Source organism: Anguilla rostrata, chromosome 8 (genome assembly GCF_018555375.3).
Source record: "Anguilla rostrata isolate EN2019 chromosome 8, ASM1855537v3, whole genome shotgun sequence".
NCBI classification, from domain to species: Eukaryota; Metazoa; Chordata; class Actinopteri; order Anguilliformes; family Anguillidae; genus Anguilla; species Anguilla rostrata.
This window is the reverse complement of record NC_057940.1, coordinates 46487692-46507982: the sequence shown is the minus strand read 5'-3', so window position 1 is coordinate 46507982 and position 20291 is coordinate 46487692. Positions and strand designations below refer to the sequence as shown.

The window sequence follows — 20291 nt, the reverse complement described above, 5'->3', positions numbered from 1 at the left end:
AACCTTGCCCACTAGGCCACAGGCGAACTAGCTGTTTGTTTCAGAGTAAAAGGGTATGGGTATTTTGCGTGTGTATGCGAGTTTTTCATTGGGTCGTGTAGGTGAAGATTTGGCGGGTGTCGGTAAAATGTCCAATGGGGAGACATGTTATTAGTGGGATAGGCGGCAGGAAAAATAAGAATGAGAGGAAGAAGAAGAATGAGAAGAAGAAGAAGAAAACGCAAAATCCCCTTAGTTTGGGGCTTTATTGTGTGTTGTTTATGAAATCTGTTTGTTGAAATGGGGTCAGAATGTACAGAATTTAATGTTTTTAAGGGCTGAGTGTCTGTGGCTGTTGTGATTATTTCTGTGGGGAACCCTGAAAAGTGCCAAACTCTCGGTGCTGTATAGGTATGGGGCATGCCCCCGCCAAAGCGTAACTTGGCGGGATGGCATACCTGCCATCCAAATAGCCTACAATCAGCCATTCTGACATATACACCAGTAAGTGCTGTGTATGTATTAGCTAGGTGATGCTGTCTTGCTTGCTAGCAAGATAGATTGATAACTAGTTAGTGAGAGAGCTACCTAGATCTCTATCTATCTTGCTAGCTAGCTTCTTCCTAGCTAGTGAGAGAGAAATAGTTGTCTGTCGCTCACTGGCTATATCTTTTGCTGGCTAATATAATATATACACAGGCAAATAAATGCATATTTCTAGCTTCTGTCAGGATTAGCAGGGTTGATGAACTGCCCTCAGGCTGTCCCCTTATATTATAACAAAAGGAAGGAAGCGTTGTTATTTAGCTCCAGCACTCAAACCTTTTTACTTAACTTTATTCATTATTCAGCTGGTGATTGTGGCATTAGCCACTTTGCACATTAATTACATAGTTATGCACACCTTTGTTTAAAAACCTAAATGCTTCATAGCACTTCTGTCAATGTACCAGCAGTAGACTGACATGAAGCCAAGTGTTTCTTAGAAACTGCAAATGGCCTTGCTATGGGCTAGCTAGGGTTGCCATCCGTCCCGTATAATATGGGATCGTCCCGGATTTCAAAGTAAAATGCTACGTCCCGTATTGATTAAATATGGGACGCAATTTGTCCCGTATTTTCGTGCACGTCATTTCATATATAACACTAGGTATTCAACCTGCTGAGAATAACATTCAAACCAGCTTTACAAGCGGAGTTGAGAAGTGTAATTTTACTGGTGGTGACTGTGAGCTCCAGACAGATAGGCTCAGCCTCTGCACGCTGCTGCGTGAGAGTGCACGTTAAGTCAGTGTCATTATCGCTACCTCACTGATTGCCTCGGGAAGTGAAGTGCCTCGCTGTTTTTTATATTTTGTTGTTGGAATGTTTGCAGTTACTGATAGTTTCCATTTGATTGGGAGGAAAATATGTTATTGTGATGTTTCAGCCTGTTTTGTGTAAAACCAATCAGCATTACAAAGCCAAGCTATAATATGCAATATTTTTCTTACACTTGTAAATCATAGTGCTTTTGTTATTTTTTCCGTTGAACAAAGCACTGTAAATCATGTGTGTCGTTGTAATGGATTGCTTTGAAGTAATTTCAGCACCGGGTGAAAACATTTTTTGCACCCCAATCCCCCCCCACCCCCCCTATCCTGTCCCATATTTTGCCAGAACAAAGGTGGCAACCCTAGGGCTAGTTAGTAAGCAATAGGTTCTTAATCAGAGGGGTTCCTAATTAGCCCAGCTAATGTTACCTAGTTCTTGGCGTGTTAAGTGGCTAATGTTGCAATCCTCAGCTGAATAATGAATCTGATGAAAAACAAGTTACTGCTGGTAGATCGCCGTGTCATTAAAAAAAGCGTCTAATTCTTCCCGTTTACATCCCATTTCCCCATGGCTTCTGCCTGACAGATAGGTACGCTTGATTGATGTGAAATGTGGCCATTCTGCTGCTGTTGAGAACTTTATTACATTAAGATTTACAGGTCTGGTCAGGGCTAACGACCTGCTGATGGCGGCTGATGCTGAGTATGTTTCCTTGGGAGGTGCAAAGTCCCGGACACACCCTGTCATCTGTGGTGTCCCTCAAGGGTTGGTTCTCGGTCCCACCCTGTTCTCCCTGTACATACTCCCCCTTGGCCGTGTCATTAGCTGGCATGGAATATCATTCCACTGCTACGCTGATGACACGCAACTATACCTAAAAACTGTCCCAACCCCCCTGCAGCCTTGTCGTCGTCATCGTCGTCATCCTCATCATCATCATCACTAACCACCTGCCTTGAGGAGATAAGGGCCTGGATGAAATACAACTTCCTGCAGCTAAATAGCTCCAAACTGAGGCTATTTTAGTTGGCACCCCACACCAGGTCCAGTCATCTCCCATAACTCGCATCACGTTTTCTGGCTAAGACGTTCCCCTTTCCTCATCAGTCTCCAACCTGGGCATTGGGTTCGATCCTCACTTGACCTTTGATGCTCACATCAAACAACTGTGCAAAACCTCCTTCTACCACCTCAGGAACATCTCCAAACTCCGTCCCACAGACGTGGAGAAACTCGTCCATGCCTTAGTCTCCTCAAGGCTGGACTATTGCAACACACTTCTCATCGGGACTCCTAGCAACAGCCTCCAGAAGCTCCAATACATCCAGAACATTGATCTGATGAGAGTGCGAAAATATGAACATATCACACCCGTCCTGCACTCACTACACTGGCTCTCTGTCTCCTTCAGGATCGAATACAAAATATCTCTGCTAACACATCAGTGCATCCACGGAAATGCCCCTCCCTACCTCAAGGAACTTCTTATGCCACAAACCTCCACCCGTAACCTGCGATCCAGAAATAACAACCTTCTCCATTCCCCCAGGACTAAGCTTCACACCATGGGGGATCGGGCCTTCTGCTCGGCTGCACCTCATCTGTGGAATACTCTCCCCAACCACCTGAGGACACCACAGATTATTGATGCTTTTAGAAGGGGCCTAAAAACCTTCCTTTTAACAGAGCTTTTCCTTAACTTTGTGCTGGTTTTTATCTTTGTTTTTATGCATTGTCTATAAACGTTTGCTTTTTAATCAGGCCATTTTTCCTTTTTAATTCAGGCCTTCTTCCTTTGTGTGGCTTTTAATGTTCTCTGCTATTTTTTTTTATTTTTATGCTTCTGTTTTTTACTCTGTAGCACTTTGGGATTTATGTCTAATGGAAAGTGCATTACAAATTAAATGTATTATTATTATTATTATTATTAGTATTATTATTAATAATAAGATTTGAATCTCGCCTGTCACTCATCCAAAAGCGTTGCAGGCAGACACGCTACCCGTGAGCTACCAGTGATGGAAACATAGCAACAGAAAAGTTTTGCTCTTTTAAACGAGTGCACGTGTATATGTCATTTCCTGTGTGCATTCAATGTTTTTATTGGTTGATGTACCTAAATGTCCAATGGGGAGACATATTATTTGTGGCATTTGTGATGATGTAATCAGGCAGGAAAAAGAAGGAAAAAAATGCAAAATGCCCAGTTTAGGGCTTTATTGTGTGGACGTGTGAAGTTGTTTGTGAATTCTGTCTGTAGAAATGGGGTCAGAAGGTACAGAAATAAATGTTTAAAGGGCAGAGAGTCTGTGGTAATTGCGGTTATTTCTGTGGGGAACCCTGAAAAGTGCCAAACTGTCAGTGCTGTGTACGCATATACCTGCTATCCCAATAGTGCTGGATCAAAATAACCTTTTCATTTCCTAATGTCAGTTGCTAAGACTAGTTTTAGGAAGGGCAAAATGGAGCTTTATAACATGGACAGCAGGGAAAAGCGTGACAACACATTTCTTACTGAAATCGTAATTCAGCCGTTTTAACTTAATTTCTTTGATCAAACTGACACAAAGCAAATGTTTGATGTTAGCCTTTTTTTGATTGCAATTCTATGATGTAGCTAGCACAACCAATAGCACTGACCCATAAAATAGATCTTTAATGTTACTTGTTCAATTGAACGTTTGAAGCGAAGCTGTTCAATTACAGTCTAGCTAGGTCAGCTGACGTCTCATATATATATATATATATATATTTAAAGCCAAGGTGCCATATGCCAAAATTAATTCTCCCTAAAAAAACTCCAAATCTTCGGTCGACTCCCATACAAATTTCTCACACTTTGTCCCCCATACACCCTTTCAAAATCTGTCCTTGACCCCTGTAGGATATGTAGGGTTTAGATTTTGGCCTTAGAGTGTGAGGGAGGGGGGAGTGCCGGAGGACCACACGCAACTGTACAGGGACTCGAAAAGCTTATCCCCGAGGTGATAAGCCACTGAGGCTAGAGGAAACGAGGAAGGGAAAAAATAAAACAGACTGACAGCAGTGAGAACTCAAACTCCCTGTCAAGCCTTAAAAAACAGTCAAACAGAAAACAACCCTGTATAGTAAAAACAATGGCGAGAATCAGAGAAACAAAAACACTGAGCACTGCAATAGTTGGGACAGAAAACCCAATGTAATTGAGTCGCAGCTCAGACCCAAAACAAAAAGGAAAACTTGGGGTCGAACACCGAGATACCCAAGAACCTAAGACGCAGCTTAGGAAAACGAAAAGGTAAAGCCAACCATCTGCCGGCACGAAGCCCAGAAACACAGACCAAAATACAAACCTAGTTTTTTCTTAAACTAGGGGGAAACGCTAGTTTAAGAAAAAAAATGATGAAATCTCAAACATGTGTTCAAAAACCTAATTAGGAGCCTACTGTCTTTGTTTCTCTTTTTCCTTTTTTGGGCCGCCAGATGGCGGTAGTTTCGTTCCTTTTCCCTGTTTAATTGTTTTATTGGTTCCAATTATTCTATTATTGTTTTTCAGTTGTGTCTATTTATCCCTTCCCTCTGTGGTCTGATTGTGCATTGTGCCCTCCTGTGTCTCGTTAGGGTCTTGTCTATTTAAGTCTTCTTCTTCCCTGACTCGGGTGCTGATTCCTTGTGTTTTCGCTTGTATTTTGCACCAAGTGTCTACCTGTGTTCCTGCCTCCGTGTTGCCTGAGAGTTTGCCCGTGTTTCCCTGTGCCTGTTTTTGTCTGCCTGTTTCTGCCCTGCCTGTTTGGCTTTTTTTTGTGATTTTTGGATTTTCTGTTTTTGGGATTTGCCCTGTGAGGCATTTTTTGGTTATCTGCGTTTGTTCTTCAGTTTTTGTTATTAAAGTCTGAATTTCCCGTTTGGAGTTCTTGGGTTTTTTTAACTCTGCATTTGGGTCAATTCCTTTGCCAATCCCATGACACTACTGATTAATCTCAGTCTTTAATTTTATCAGTTCAATTTTTTTGTAACCTCCTTTTATGTAATTGTTTGGAATATAGCACAATAACCACAATGTGAACATGGGGATTTTATTCTTCATGGCCTGCATAGCTATTTCTGACCAGGTCGCTTAAGAGCGGAAATAATCCCTCTAAACATGAAAAGCATGTAATTAGTAAAAGCTTGTTAAAATTCAGGGATTGAAATTGTTGTTGGAACAAAACCAAGAGGACCAAGTTTGGGAACGACAACAATAGGGTAGATACACCAAGGATTAACTAATAAATTATCATTAATGATTTACAAGTTGTAGTTTCACATTAATGAATCATTGGTAAAGATGTGAATAGTTGCCATTAAAATAGCATAGACAGATTGGATAAGTTGATGATAAATTATGAGTAAATGCTTAGCTCGCTCTGGTTTCACGTTACTTAGCCATAGGTAATTATATGAATAGGTACCACTTTACAATAGGGTACACAAATAGGAATAGAAATAATAGAAAATTATCATTAGGTTACAAGCTCAAGTTCACATTAGTTAATCATTGGTAAATATATGCATAATTGCCACTTTAGAATAGGACATAGACTTTGGAATAGTGAATGATTAAATAACATCAGTTAATGCTTAACAAGCTGTGGTTTCACATTAGTTAACCATTCATAAATATGCGAATAGGCGTCACTTTACAATAGGGTAAACGCATTGGATTAACTAATCATAAATTGTCATACATCAATGCTTAACAAGCTCTGGTTTTACATGAGTTAATCATCTGGTAAAGATTGAAATTGCTCCTAGTCTACTAAAGGTGACACAAATAGGTTTAACTAATGACAACATAACATTAGCTAATGATGACCTCTCTGGTTTCACATTAGTTCATTGTGAGTAAAGGTTAGAATACTTGGCTGGGAAATTGTGGAGGGGTGGTGTGGTTAGGGCACCATCTTTGGGCAGCAGTTTTGCTGGCGCTGCAACCCAGGTGTGGGTGATTACAAATAATTGCTAATTGTTTATATTCTCTGCCTGCAGTGAGATCGGGGTGCTGGAATGAGAGATGCACACAGGAGCGACGCAGTGTGTGAATTCCCCTTCCTTATTGTGTGTGTTTTGTTTTGTTTGGTTGGTGTATGTACGAACTGTTAATAATCAACTCCATGAATTGTTCATTATAAATCATTACTTCATGTTAACTACAAGATCGGTTAATGTCAGTTCATGTATATGTTAACTAATTTACTCCAACAAGAGATGACTTGAACCACTGACTTGTTAATGTATTTGTAAATCATTCATTAACTTTGACTACAACATAAAATGTCCATTCAGGTAATCCTATCTGAATAAAAACCAGTTAGGGCTAAGTTAATTCTAAGTTTAGCCTATCTTATAATAATATATAATAATCATGTAATTAATACATTAGCTAAAGTGATTGCAAAGTGGCTGAAAATAGATTACATAATAACGAGAACAGGCCATCCAACAATGCTTGCCATTATCCAAACTAAATTGTACCTAGTGCTCTGATTTCCTACAGACTAGATAGTACCTAACACCTCAAGGCTGGTCTTGAAAATCCCCAGAGTTTAAATGGCCACGTAACTCTCGTAACTCAATCTGAAGAATCTCTTGCAGTTCACTTTGTTAATCCCCTTCATGAATTTAAAAGCCTCATTTAAGTCCTCCTAAGTCTCCTTTTAATAAGACCGGAGAGATTAAGCATCTTAAGTCCTTCCTCATAGCTTTTATCTTTCATACCAGGAATAAATTTGGTTGCCCTTCTTTGAACCTTTTCAACAGCCTCTATATCTTCCTTGCAGTATGGTACCCAGAACTGCACTCAATGCTCTCTCCAAGTGTGGTCTAACAAATGCATTATATAAGTATAACTTCCTTGAATTTATCTAAATACATTTGGCCATATATCCCAGCATCCTTTGACCTTTTTTACTGGTATAGCACAGTAAGGCTGGAAGGCTTTAATCAACCATTACAATTACCATTACGCCCACTTCTGGATTTTGTTCTGATCTTCTTTAATTACTTTAGTAGATTCCAAACAAACAGCAGGGCCTCCCAGTTTTGTATCATCTGCAAAATTTTATGACAGATCACTTGTAGCATTTCTGCCACATTTATTGTACTGCCACTTTACTGATACATCTAGCATTAAAACAGAGACATTTCACATTATTACTTCTACAGATCCTCTCCCATTCCCTCACCCCCCTTACTAAAATTTTGTTTTAAAAACATTTCACTAGTGTTCACAATATTATATGGAGTCCCAGTGCCCCATAAACCTGTACCCCTTTTTCCTATACCAGGTTTGTAGCCACGTGTTAAACCTCCAAATAAAACTTTGCTTCCCCACTGCTTGCACGTGGTACCGGTAATATTCCAGAAAAAAACCACCGTGGAGGTTCTGCTCCTAATCTTTTCTGCTAGTTTCACAAATTTGTCATGCATGTCATTGGCCCCTACATGAACCATGACCACTGGATCCCTCCCTGCTCTGGCCAGAAGCTTGTTCACACACTCCAGGAGATCTCCTACCTGGGCACAGGATGCAATACACCACATGGGATTCCTTTTGGCGCTATGCTGTCTACCACTCTAATACTTGAGTCCCCCACTATCACCAACTCTCTTTTCTGGGAGGATGTGGCCCTCTGGGATGGAGACACCAAGTATGTGCCAAGCATGTAAAAATTTAGGCAAATTTTTGAGCATAGTAGAGTGGACAACCGGAGAAAACCACAACCACAAAAAAAAACCAAAAAAAACAAGGTGCTGGAATTAGTTAACAGGCTAGTCTGGTAGCCGAGTGCTTGAAGGACAAAAAGAAAAAGTGGAAAATTCCCACCCTGAGATTTTGACCATAAGAGCAAAACAGTTTTACCTTACTTATTACATGGGTTTTAAAAACTTAAACTAATATCAAATACACAATTGAAAGCACAATACAATCCTGTGACAAACTCCACCACACTCCTTCCAGTCTCTCTCTCTACCACACACAGGACGTTCGTGTCAGGCACAAGCAATCAAACGGTGTAAGACTGTAAAAATACAGTGAGAGAGAGAATACGTGTTTAAGAATAATTATGAATTGTAGTTTAAAGTTCAGGAACCTAGACTTGGCTACGACACTGTAATTAAAATAACTTTAAATAAGCTTCTGCCTCAAAGCTTGCACAATTTTATAACAACAAGGTAACAACCATTAAAGCTGATCTTGTTGGACACACCAGCTTATTTTCCCTGTAACAGGCCAGTCACAATGGGAAGCTTTCATAGCATTTCTCTTACACAACTCTGTATGATTGTAACATAGAGTAAATCTTCAACTTTCCATCTTGACCCCTGTTCCTACTGTATTTATAGAAAATAGAATCTGCTCAGAAGATAACCAACACATCAGTAGAGACTGGAATTTTTCCTACAACTGCTGTTGTGAAACCCCTATTGAAGAATTCAAATTTAATTTCTAGTGTCCTGGTGAGCTCAGTAATCGCAAACGGTTTGTCCAACAGATCAGGAACACTCTTCAGGAGGCATGCGTGTATGTCAGTGCCTACTGTCTGCAGAAAACCTGCAGAAACAGAATCACAGATAGAGAGAAATCTATACTCTGTAGCCCACAAACTTATCCCTGCTTCAAAATGCTTTGACCAGCATGGTACTTTCCCTTCCTCGTTCAGCGTGTCCCCACCTGCCCTTAAGTTAGCCCAAGCAGAAAAAAGTGGATAATATAGTCAGGGTATTATAATTTCTCATTGAAACCAAGCATATCTTTCTTCAGTGAAACAAGACAACCTACTCATGCACACAAAGCACTGTCTCTAAGCTGCTTATTAGCTCTAAACTAGCAAAATGTAGCCCATGTTTCCTAAATTATTTCATGTAACTATTAAAATGTAACTTTGCCCTGTGTTTTTTCATCTTACTACCTGAAGAGAATGTGGTTAACTTATAGCTAACCTTTAATTAGCTATAAGGTAACAGCACAGCCCGTTGCTAAGCTAGTGCAATGTTGTAAACATCTGAAGAATAGCTTGGTAGCTACTAGTTAAGCAGGCTGCTAGTTAGCTGTCCAGTCCTTCATTTCTATGTTCCCAAGGTCCTATGTTCCCCAGATTTATATGGCACATAATGGGAACATGACAAAGGGTCCTATGTTCCCAGGGTCCTATGTTCCCCAGCTCTATATGAAATCTTATCTGTGTTCAGCAGATAGAGACAGAGACAGTAAATCAATGATTTTCTGTCTTACTCCAGAAAACAATGTCAGCTAGGCAGGGCCGTTCCTAGGATTTTGGTGGCCCTAAACAAATCTGTGGTTGAGCGGATTTGGTGCTGTTGCATTCTGTCAAGCGGGGGGGTCGCTTGGTAAAATCCTTCTTACATTACATTGTTATGAAATGTTCTGTTGCCATTCCGTTGAAAATTTATACTGCCGCAATAGTATATTAATAACTTAATTACGAAAATAACGAAAATTTACCTTATATAAACAATGGATCATGTGCCCCCCCCCCCCCCCCTTGTGGTCGTGTGGCCCCCCCTAGCGGTTGTGGCCCTAAACAACCGCACAGAGCGTTTATGACACGGGCCGGCCCTGCAGCGAGGTCTATCAGCAAACAAATGGCTCAGCTATTCTCAGAAGTCCTCAATAATAATAATATTTTCCAGGAAATTATGAAAAATTGTTCACAACGTTTCGTCAGGTGCAGTAGAACTTAGGACCCTCGGAACATAGATACGCTCCCCTTTATTGCTGCCATATGTTTCAGTGGTAAATGGTAAATGGACTGCATTTATATAGCGCTTTTATCCAAAGAGCTTTACAATTGATGCCTCTCATTCACCCATTCACACACACACCTACACACCAATGGTGAAAGGCTGCCATGCAAGGTACTAATCAGCTCATTGGGAGCAATTAGGGGTTAGGTGTCTTGCTCAGGGACACTCAGACACGCCCAGGTCTGGGGATTGAACTGGCAGCCCTCTGACTGCTCTTACCTCCTGAGCTATGTCGCCCCCAGTGCTGGCTAGCTAGCTACACTTCAGTAATATTAGCAAAGAGCATGAAGGAAATGCTAGTTTTATTTTAAATTTTAACTGAACTGAGCTGAAATTAGAAAGCTAGCTAGCCATGCAGCTGGTTTAATTAAGCCGTGTAGCTAAGTAGCCTACCAGTTGTGTAAATGAAGCAAATGTGGCTATGTAGCTGGCTGCACCATGTTTGTTGGTGTCTAACAGTTCACAAATCAGGCCAGGTTTTATGGCATACCTTGTAATGTCAGTTTCACAGCTATTGGAGTCATGAAATGATTTTATGTGGGATTTTCATGTCAAATAATAGAGAATGCATTTAAATGAAATACAAATTGGTTTCTCACAAAGATTCATTTTTGGGAAATTATTATTATTTAGCAAACAAGCTGGCTTCCATTACATATAAAACCAAGATGGCAACCACAAAGTCTTTTCGCCTGTGTATTAGCATTGGCTGCTTTGATCAGATTTTGTAATTAGCAGATCTATGCAGCTAAATGTCCACTTGGGACAATATTGATAATGGGTCATTTGTGATGATAATTGGTATGAAAAAGAAGAAAAAAATAATGCAAAATCCCCCGACAATAAGCCCCAAGTTTGGGGCTTTATTGTGAGGATGTGTGAATTTATTGTGAGGAAGTTGTTTATGAATTCTGTCTGTTTACATGAGGTCAGAAGGTACAGAAGTTAATGTTCTGCTGGAATTTACCTGAGTAGCTTCCGAGTCTGGGGGCATTGTTGTCTGCCCCATCATAGAAATCCAGAGAGTCCCAGTTGTGCTCTGTGGCAAAGCTTATAACTTGGATCTGAATAGGGGATTGAAGCGGGTGGGGTGTGTAAAGACAAAGATGAAAAGTAACTTTGTCATACTTTGTAATGTCATATTTCCAACACTGTCACTGAAAAGCCCATTGAGGAAAATAAAATAAAAAACAAAAGCAACTCCTGCCAGTTACAATCAATACATTATATAATGACACAAAATATAAAATTAAAACAGGAGTTCCAGTCAAAATAAATTAAATATACCTTTTTCAAAATCAGGTATTCATTCTTGCCTTTATTAACATTTCTACTGTTTAAGCCAGAAATATTTTAATATCTCAAACATTTAATGTGTGAGACTTCACAAACAGTTTGCTCACTTGGATTCCAGCTCCCTCGGGCACTGACACCTTCCACACACAATTCAAATTGTTGTCGTAGGGTTCCGGATAACCTGGAGAGAGAATGGTTCCTCGGCGTTCAGTCAGATGTCCTCCACAGGGCACTACAACAGAAATTTATAGGCAGGACATTAGCACACCACACAAAGTAAAACTTACATGTAGCAGCATAAATAAAATGGAAACCAGAGGTGGAAAATCCAGGTTCAGAAAGCAAAAGCCCTCCCTACTATTTTATTACAATCTCCTGGATCTGTAATTTCATTTGCATACCATATAATTATTTTTAAATGCATTATGTATGCATATGTAACATAATGATATGGCACATTAACTTTTGCAATTTCATGCATTTTTCAATGTACTCCATTGGGATAGCCTTCCACCAAGTAACAGGTAAGCAAGGCATATCCCATACTTAAATATAATTTTACTGTGTATGGGATCTGACAGACATATACTTTACAGATAGCATGGTAAGTAATTGATGTTTATGTGACATGACACATTGGCAGAAATGATAGATGTAATATTACTCAATTTCATTCTTTTAACAAAATAGTATAAGTAAAAGAGGCATGCACTAGGCAAAGATTGGTAAAAAATACATGAGAATCCAAAGTAAATTTGTATCATTGCTCTTTTAATATTACTTTGACATAATCTAAATAAGGAAGGAGTATAAATATTCAAACGGACATTGAAAATTGATGACTGTATCTGAAGACAAATGGGAAAGTATCTGAGTATCTGCTTATACAAAGAAGAGCCGGTCCGATATGGGATTTTAGAGACCGATACCGATACCGATTTTAGAGGGGAAAAATTCACCGATTACCGATATGGCAGCCGATATAGTGAATTTTTGAGCTGGAATGAAAATAGACCTTTTCTATGTGGATTGTGCACCGATATGACTATGCAAATGTACTCAGAAGGCGGCTTTCTTAAACAAATAACTTTATTAAAGAATATTTAACATTATTATATTACTATAATCAGTGGCGATTTGAGCATGGCATTTCTGGTGGGGCAGTTTTGTATGACGTCACCATCACAAAAAATAAAGGTAGCCAATTAGTCTATGGTAGGTCTATGCTATTAAATGGGCTGCGCCAAATGAACACTGAAAAAATAAAGAATAAATAAAAATAAAATAAATAGCAAAATAAATATCAGTACTGTATGTTGAGTATCAGTCAATTACTGACCATTTCAATAAGGAATAAATAAAAATAAAATAAATATCTAAATAAACATCAGTACTGTATGTTGCAATCAGTCAATTGCTGACCATTTAAATAAAGAATAGTTGAAAAGCTGATGTTGTGGGCAGCGAGAAACACTAGATGGAGTGCTAGGAGAGCCCATGTGTCAGTGTTAAAAAAATAAATAAATCATCGGTCCTACATATTGGCCACGTCATCCTTGACTACCGGTACAGATATGGTCCAAAAATGCAACTATCGGCCCGATATATCGGCCAGGCACATGGATTTAAAAGGGAAAATTTTAGATTTTAGAAGGAGAAAGAAACTGTCTTTGCAGAGTGGAGCTCCTCACTGACTGTGGGAAAGGCTATCTCTGAGTGCTAAGCCCTGAAGCCAGACTGGTGATGGTCTGAGAAAGTGGACTTCCTGCAGTGGGGTGACACAAGCTTGTTTGAAAAATGTGGGGACACATCCAGTGGTCAGGGATAAATTTTACCAGAAAGGAGATGAATGGGAGGCTGTTAGTAGAGATAGACTACAGGGAGGAGGGATGGGAACCAGGGACATAGGTAGTTGGATGGTGGGATAGCAGGAAGCAGTAAGTCAGGATCTATATGCCCAGAGAAGACAAGACTGAAGGTAGAGTATTGGGGGAAGGGGGAGGACGGCGAAATAAAACATCCCAGATGGTATTCTGACTCGATTAATGATTGTTACATTTCACATGAAAAGCAGATTGTAAAAATATGTAATATGTAATAGTGTACATATGTACATAGTAATAAATATTTTTCAAGACTCTGGACCAAAAAAAAAAACATTGTTTCATAAACTGCTACACATAATGAAATGTATGATGACAAAACATTGACTGATGAGGTATTTACCATCAGGCCCCTCCTACCCTCTCCAGTCCCTATGTATGCTCTATGACCGCCTCAAGCATTACAATAAACCAATTATGTATCCCCTGAAACATGCAATGGGCAATAAAACTTGGGATAACCATTATCCACTCTTTTTCAGCTCACTTTCGGCACTCACCCATCAGCTACCTCATATCTCTTGCCACTGTCACTGTCAACATTAATAAAAGCTGAGAATCTGCATTTTAACCCCAGCGAATTCTGAAATCTAAAATTCCAGAGTACAGAGCCAAATCAAGGAAAAAAATTCTTCTTTGTCCTGGAGTGGTTATGCATTTTGGCACCAATGGTTATCCAGAATGGTTATGCATTTTGGCTCCAACTGGACAATTGGTGGTGCTATAGTGCTCAATTGAACATGCAAATTTTGAAAGGGAATAACTCCATTTGGTCTGGAGACATAAAGTTAAAGTCAATCCATGCCTCTCCTGACACCAAACAACTTTGCTAGTTTTACCGAAAAGGTGCATCAGGTAGAAGCCATTTTGAATAAATAAAATAAAAAACTTTAGAAGACATCTCCTACAAAGCTCGACCAATTTGCATGACACTTGGCATGCCACATCTACTCACAAGTAATATAAACGAAGTTGCTGCACTTGTGCCTGCAGGAAGCCAATGCATTTGCTTGTGGGTGTGGCCTTTTATAAAACAGCGAATAAATCCCAAAATTTTTGACATAAAAAGATAAAATTGATTGGTACATTGATAGCTTAGTCTTGAGGTCAAATGCAAAGAATTAGCCCAATTCTGCCACAGGATGGTGCTAAAGAACTAAACCATTTTTTTATTATTTAAAAAATCAATAAAAATGTTTATTTTTATGTAGACATTTAAAAGCTTGACTGTACTTCTTAGTTTGCATATGATTTGGTCACCAACATCTTGGTGGCCATTTTGGATTTTGTTTGTTGATATGTCACATTTCTGACATTCACCTGGTTGTTTGATATGCAAATTGGCCACATGGTGGTGCTATAACAGTCAACTGAATTGACTTTACTTAGGGACCAGTAACTAATGTCACAAGATCCCTCTTTAAATACAGAATAATACAGAAATTAAATATTACGCCGATAGCCATGCAGGTGTTTTAATGTTCCAGGTGTGAATGTTCCACTTTGCAGAGGGGTGTGACTTTTCTCCTCTCCATGACACCAGTGAAGGCAATTGGAGACTTCACCTCAATAGGCCTAACTTACATTTTCAAAACCTACATTTCCAACTGTGAAAACAATATTTAGAAACTTCCATTCAATCTATGTTTAAGCAAATTTATTTATTGATATTAAATCAATAAATAAGAAAATCAATATAAAACATTTGTAAATATTAATATTAGTAAACATTAGTAAATGTTAATAATAAATATAAAACATTAGTAAAAACAAGCGCAAATCCACAATAGCTGCGACCGCATCCACATCCAATAGATGCATCCACAGGAGGACACTTTTGCGGACCGACCGACCAACCGACAGAGAGAGCTAGCCTAAAGAGCTGCTGGTTGCCTCTATGCTGCTGAGTTTGTAAGCTTAGAGCTGTCTTTGCCATCATGTGACTTGTACGCAACTTCATTGCCAGCTTGTTCGTTAGCACATTGCTCAAGACGCCAGAACAGCTTCCTCCCCCCTACACATAATAGCAATATTTGTAATGTGTATGCTATTTATTCTAAGCAACTGCAAAGCCTAGCCTAACGTAGACCACTCACGTGCGACTCACTCACAGGCTGTGATGGATGTTTTTTCCACAATGTTTTTTTCCAAAACCCTTAAAAAACTCTTGAAACGAATGTCCCCTCTTTTCTGGTCCTTCAAGAGCAAATTGTGTCACAACTTCACCTTTTTACCTCACAGAAAATAGGACAGGATACAGCTATAATTTTGAGAATGTTTTGAAAAGTATGTTCACTATAATCTGTAATTTGGCAAATTTACACAAGCCTCTATACAACTGGGCGCAAGGCTCAACAATATCAATGAGCGAGGTATGCTTCAGCACTCACAGAAAGTCCACTAACAACTAAAAATTTGCCGAGGGAACCCATGGTAGAAGAAACGTCCGTTGGCCTACAAAAAGACATCTGCAACACTCTATAAATAAACAAATGAACAGCCGAAACAAACTATGACTAACTATAAACTAACAAACTATGCTATGATTCAAATATATTTTTTATCTGGCTGTATTGTAGTGTTTCTTTATCTTCAATAGTTTTTGCAATAGAGTGTTACGACCCCAAAAATCCACACACGTTATAACGTGGGGAATGCAATTTAGACGCAACAACTGAAGTCCAAGTGTATCAAAAACAAAATATGTATTAGTATAAATGATAAACTAAAACGCAAACTAAAACAAACGAAAACCCACAAAGTTCACAAAACAAAATTATCTTCACAAAAATGACAAACTACCTATACAAAATCCTAACATGACAGCTTTAGGAAATTGGTTTCAGTGTCATCTAGCCCCAAAAAAAGATCTCCTCAGCCTTCTACAGCAGGGCTTACATTAGGCCACAGGCAGGTGGAGGCAATCAGGCAATTAGGTAATTAGCTTCACCTGTGCTACCCAGGCAAGCAGAGGCAGGGAACGTAACAAGAGCGTTACAGTTTGTAGTCCTAAAACCTGGAAGTAAGTTGGCATTTTGAGCTATGGTTTCCCGCGTTAGACTTCCAATGCATGTTTCCTATAGGGATTTTGTTTTCTGTCGAAAATAGCGTTTGTGGTGAACGTAAGCCTAAGTGAGCTTCACATTTTGTTCTATGAGATAAATTACACCCATTAATATATCAACCGTGGATTTCAAAGCTGTCATGTACTTTTTAAAAGTATGTTTCTAACAATTTTCTATATTCACAAGCAAAAAAAAAAAACAAAAAAAAAACCTTGCAACATTGGAGGTATTTGAAGACGGATGTCATGGTTCTGTGTTCCTGTCTGTGTTTCCCTTGTTGGGCCGCCAGATGGCGGCACTTCTGTTTTGTGTCCTGCTCCCCCCTGTTTAATTGTATTATTGTTTTCAATTGTCCAATTATTGTTTGCTGGTTGTCTCGTTTTCCCTTCCCTCTCTGTGGCCTGATTGTTTTTGGTGCCCTCCTGTGTCTCGTCAGTGTCTTGTCTATTTAAGTTCCCGTCTCATGGACTCAGGTGCTGGATCCTTGTTGGCAGTGTTGGTTGCGTTTGGTTGCGTTTCAAGATGATCTTTTTCACCCTAAATCATTTATCAGTTCATTGATCAATTCATTAATTTTTCCTCAAATATATTAATGTCAATGTTTGATAAGTGTATGGACTAGCTGGCTAGTTAGACATATTGTTAGTTTGTTAGCTTCCACTCTGGCAACGTTATTCTAAATGTTCTATCTAAAACAATTGGTAATATTTATCATACTGCCCCATTATGGATTATTGTTCTAAGCTTTACAATGGTACAGTATATAGGTTATACTGCTGCACCTTGAATCAATGACTGATAAAAGCAATAATTTAAGAAAGTGGTAAAATGCATCTAATTTCATAGCCATTGGGCTTTAAGGGTTTAAAGTATTTTGGCGGCCTCTAGAAAAATGTTCCCTTCTATGAAACTCTCACAAATGGCACATATATTTCTTCTGTTGGTGTGTGTGTGTGTGTGATTTCACCAAGTGGACTATTTAGGCTATGTTCATGTCATCTAGCTAACTTAAGCTTACACGTGAATTTGAGCTGGTTTGGGCTTAAGACACTGTTGCTACGGTAAGTCTGGCTAAATTATGAGCTTGCTTTGTGAAACCGAAAATCCTGGGTTTATCCCGAGATGTCAACAAACTCATCAGTTTACAACTCATTTAGCCACATAAGTGAAACAGGGCCCTGAAGTACAGACACAACAAAAATTATGTCCCTGTCCAAATACTTATGGACGGTATTGTACATATGCACAAACCACCTTTACTTTCAATTTTTAAATTCAACTGTTTGGAGGATTGGAGAAAAGGGATGTCATACCTTAATGAACATCAACAATGTTTCCTGAGTATGTCCATTAGTAAGTGTGATTATCATGCAATGATAGTCATTGTTCCATAAGTTTTGTTTACATTGTCTGGTTGCTACCCACAAAACATTTTATGCAATGTCTTTTACCAGAGATCTGGGCAGAGGTATGGGTGGGCAATGCTGAAACAGCCTCTTTCAAGTAGCTGAACATGCAGCGCTGTTGTTTCGGGTCATTACATATTTTTATCTATCATGTACCCATATTTAGTGATTTACTCAGTATTTTCATTATAATTTTTCTATTCAATAAACTGTTTTGATCATATTCAAGTGTGTCCAGGTCCTTTCAAGAAGGTGGTCTCTACTGCCTGTGAGCCAGTTCGGTGAATCAATTTGTTTTTTAAATAAATGTGACTAAACCTCAATACAATATTCTAAAATAAAAAATACATATAATTGTGAAAGTGTACAGCACATGTGCTATGGAAGCAACACTGTCAATGGGGAAACAATATGTTGGCTGACATCAAGTGATCATGGGAAAATGTCCCAAAATGCCAATGCTGTCCCTCTCACGACTATGCTCATGTCCATAATTACTCACCGACACACGTGGGCAGCAAGTCATTCCACTGGGCCAGGGCATTGGGGACTGTCTCACACCTAATGGCTGTGGAGCCATGCAGAATGTACCCTGGATTGCATTCAAACAGCACAGTTGCACCGACTGCAAAATCATTCCCGATCCGCTTCCCAAACCTTGGCTCAGGCACCGAACTACACTGGGTTGCGCTTGTCCTCGGAACAGCTGGGGACAAAGAAGAATGAGAAATCATATCATTATCAACATCACTTTCACTGTCACAGCCTAAAAATGTTCATACCAGCTTTGAAAATTAAAAACTGAAAGATGCAATGCCTTCATAAAGGCACTGGATATTCAGGCAGAGGTCAGTCTAATTTGTTTGACAGATTAAAATGTCTTTAAAGGCTTGCAGAAATATTTACAATGTGGCATCTCTTGCCTTTGTCATTGCACCGTGTCCATGCCATTAGCAGGGATGGAAAAATGGAGCTTCAGAATATCAGATACACTAAATTTATCACAGATGAATGTTTTGTTCTGTGCTTTTATTTAAAAAATAGTTGGAATATCATATTAAACCTCCAAGTAAGGACATTTTTGTCCTCAATATGATTATTTAAGGTTCAGTAAAATAAACATTTCACACAATGGATATTGCTAGAAAATGAGTTTTATTGAGACATGCTATATAAAGCATTAGTAAAATGTGATGGATTTCATCTTGAGCCAGGAGTTCTAGTGGTATGAGGGATTTTCTGAAATGCACTCTGCTAAAACTGTTTTTAAAACTACCTTGCTGAATCCATGCCACAAATAATTCCAGATATTCTGGAGGTGAAAGAGGGCCCAATCCAGTATTAGATAGGTGTACCTAATAAAGTGACTGATTCTAGTTGCAGTCCTACCCATTGGATGAGGTTGCAGGCCATTAGTATTACATTTAAATAATGTACAATGTGCACGGCAAGGGGAAGTGGACCAGGGAACTGAAGACTTAAATTTACATTTACATTTTGTACATATTTAGTGCATGACCTTTCCCAGGGTGGCTTACACGGCTCATATTGTTTTGCATCCCATCCATTATAAGGCTGTGTATTTATTTTATTTATAGAAAAAAAATATATATACAATTTAAGCAGGACTCCAACCCACCTTGCCTGAGTTATCAGCCCATTCAAAAAGAAGAATCAAACAGTCATTGCATTTAGCGAGTTTTGTTTTGACTAGTTTGTCAAAGCACAAGAGATAAAAAATAATCCACTGCTGAAAAGTTGGAGGAGCTGGTTAGGTGAAAATCTGGTCACCTATGAGCGGTGAACTGAAAAGTTTCCGTTCTGTTTTGCTTTCTTTTGTCTTTGTTATTTTAGTTTTAGTTCATTGTTTTTGCCTGGAACCCGTGAGGGGATAGGGTGAAGGTGTTTATTTCATTTTGTGTTTGTGTGGGTGCTCTCTCTCTCTCTCTCAAATTCAAATTCAAGTTGCTTTCTTGGCAGGAAATACATGTGTAAATATTGCCAAAGCATCAGAAATCAATTCAGACTACATATGTACAGTGAAATACTAATAACAGTGAATATTCAATAAACAAAACATGACAATAACAATACTAATGTTAAATCAACACAAATATTTAAAGAAAAATAAATAAATAAATTATTAATAATTAATTATAATTATGTAGGATGGCCACTCGGTGTCCCTCAGGTTATGTCAAGCTGAGACATTGAGCTGCAATTGGGGCTGTTGGTCCTCGTCCTAATAGGACTGCACACTTTTCATTCTTTGATAAAGAATGGAAGTTTTTAAAAATAATTTTAGAAAATCTGTGGTAAAATTTTTTTCTTATAATTGTATATTTTGTACAGTTTAGGAGGAAGTGCATCTCTGTCTACACCTCTCCTGTCTTACAGTGACCACATAAGTTCTTCTTTTGGTAACGATGAGTTTTTGTGTCTGCCTTTTTCAATTGCAAGGGTGTGGTCACTGAGTCTGTATTTGGTCAGGATCCGTCTCTGCTTTGTATCTTTGTATGACAGAGAAGAGATACTCTGCTGGAGTATAGTCTTTTTTTAGG

General features: G+C 38.9%; 1 protein-coding gene across 6 annotated transcripts in view; it reads right to left on the bottom strand.

Annotated features, from left to right (window-relative positions):
• The window catches only part of csmd3b (CUB and Sushi multiple domains 3b), a 919486-nt gene that overhangs the window by 321611 nt on the left and 577584 nt on the right, over positions 1–20291 (bottom strand). For all 6 annotated transcript variants that reach the window (XM_064348440.1, XM_064348441.1, XM_064348442.1 and 3 more), the window contains 3 exons: positions 18233–18436; positions 11484–11608; positions 11048–11144 (listed from right to left, as the gene is read on the bottom strand). In XM_064348440.1, coding sequence (XP_064204510.1) covers positions 11048–11144; positions 11484–11608; positions 18233–18436 — 426 coding nt within the window. The remainder of the gene's footprint in view (positions 1–11047; positions 11145–11483; positions 11609–18232; positions 18437–20291) is intronic.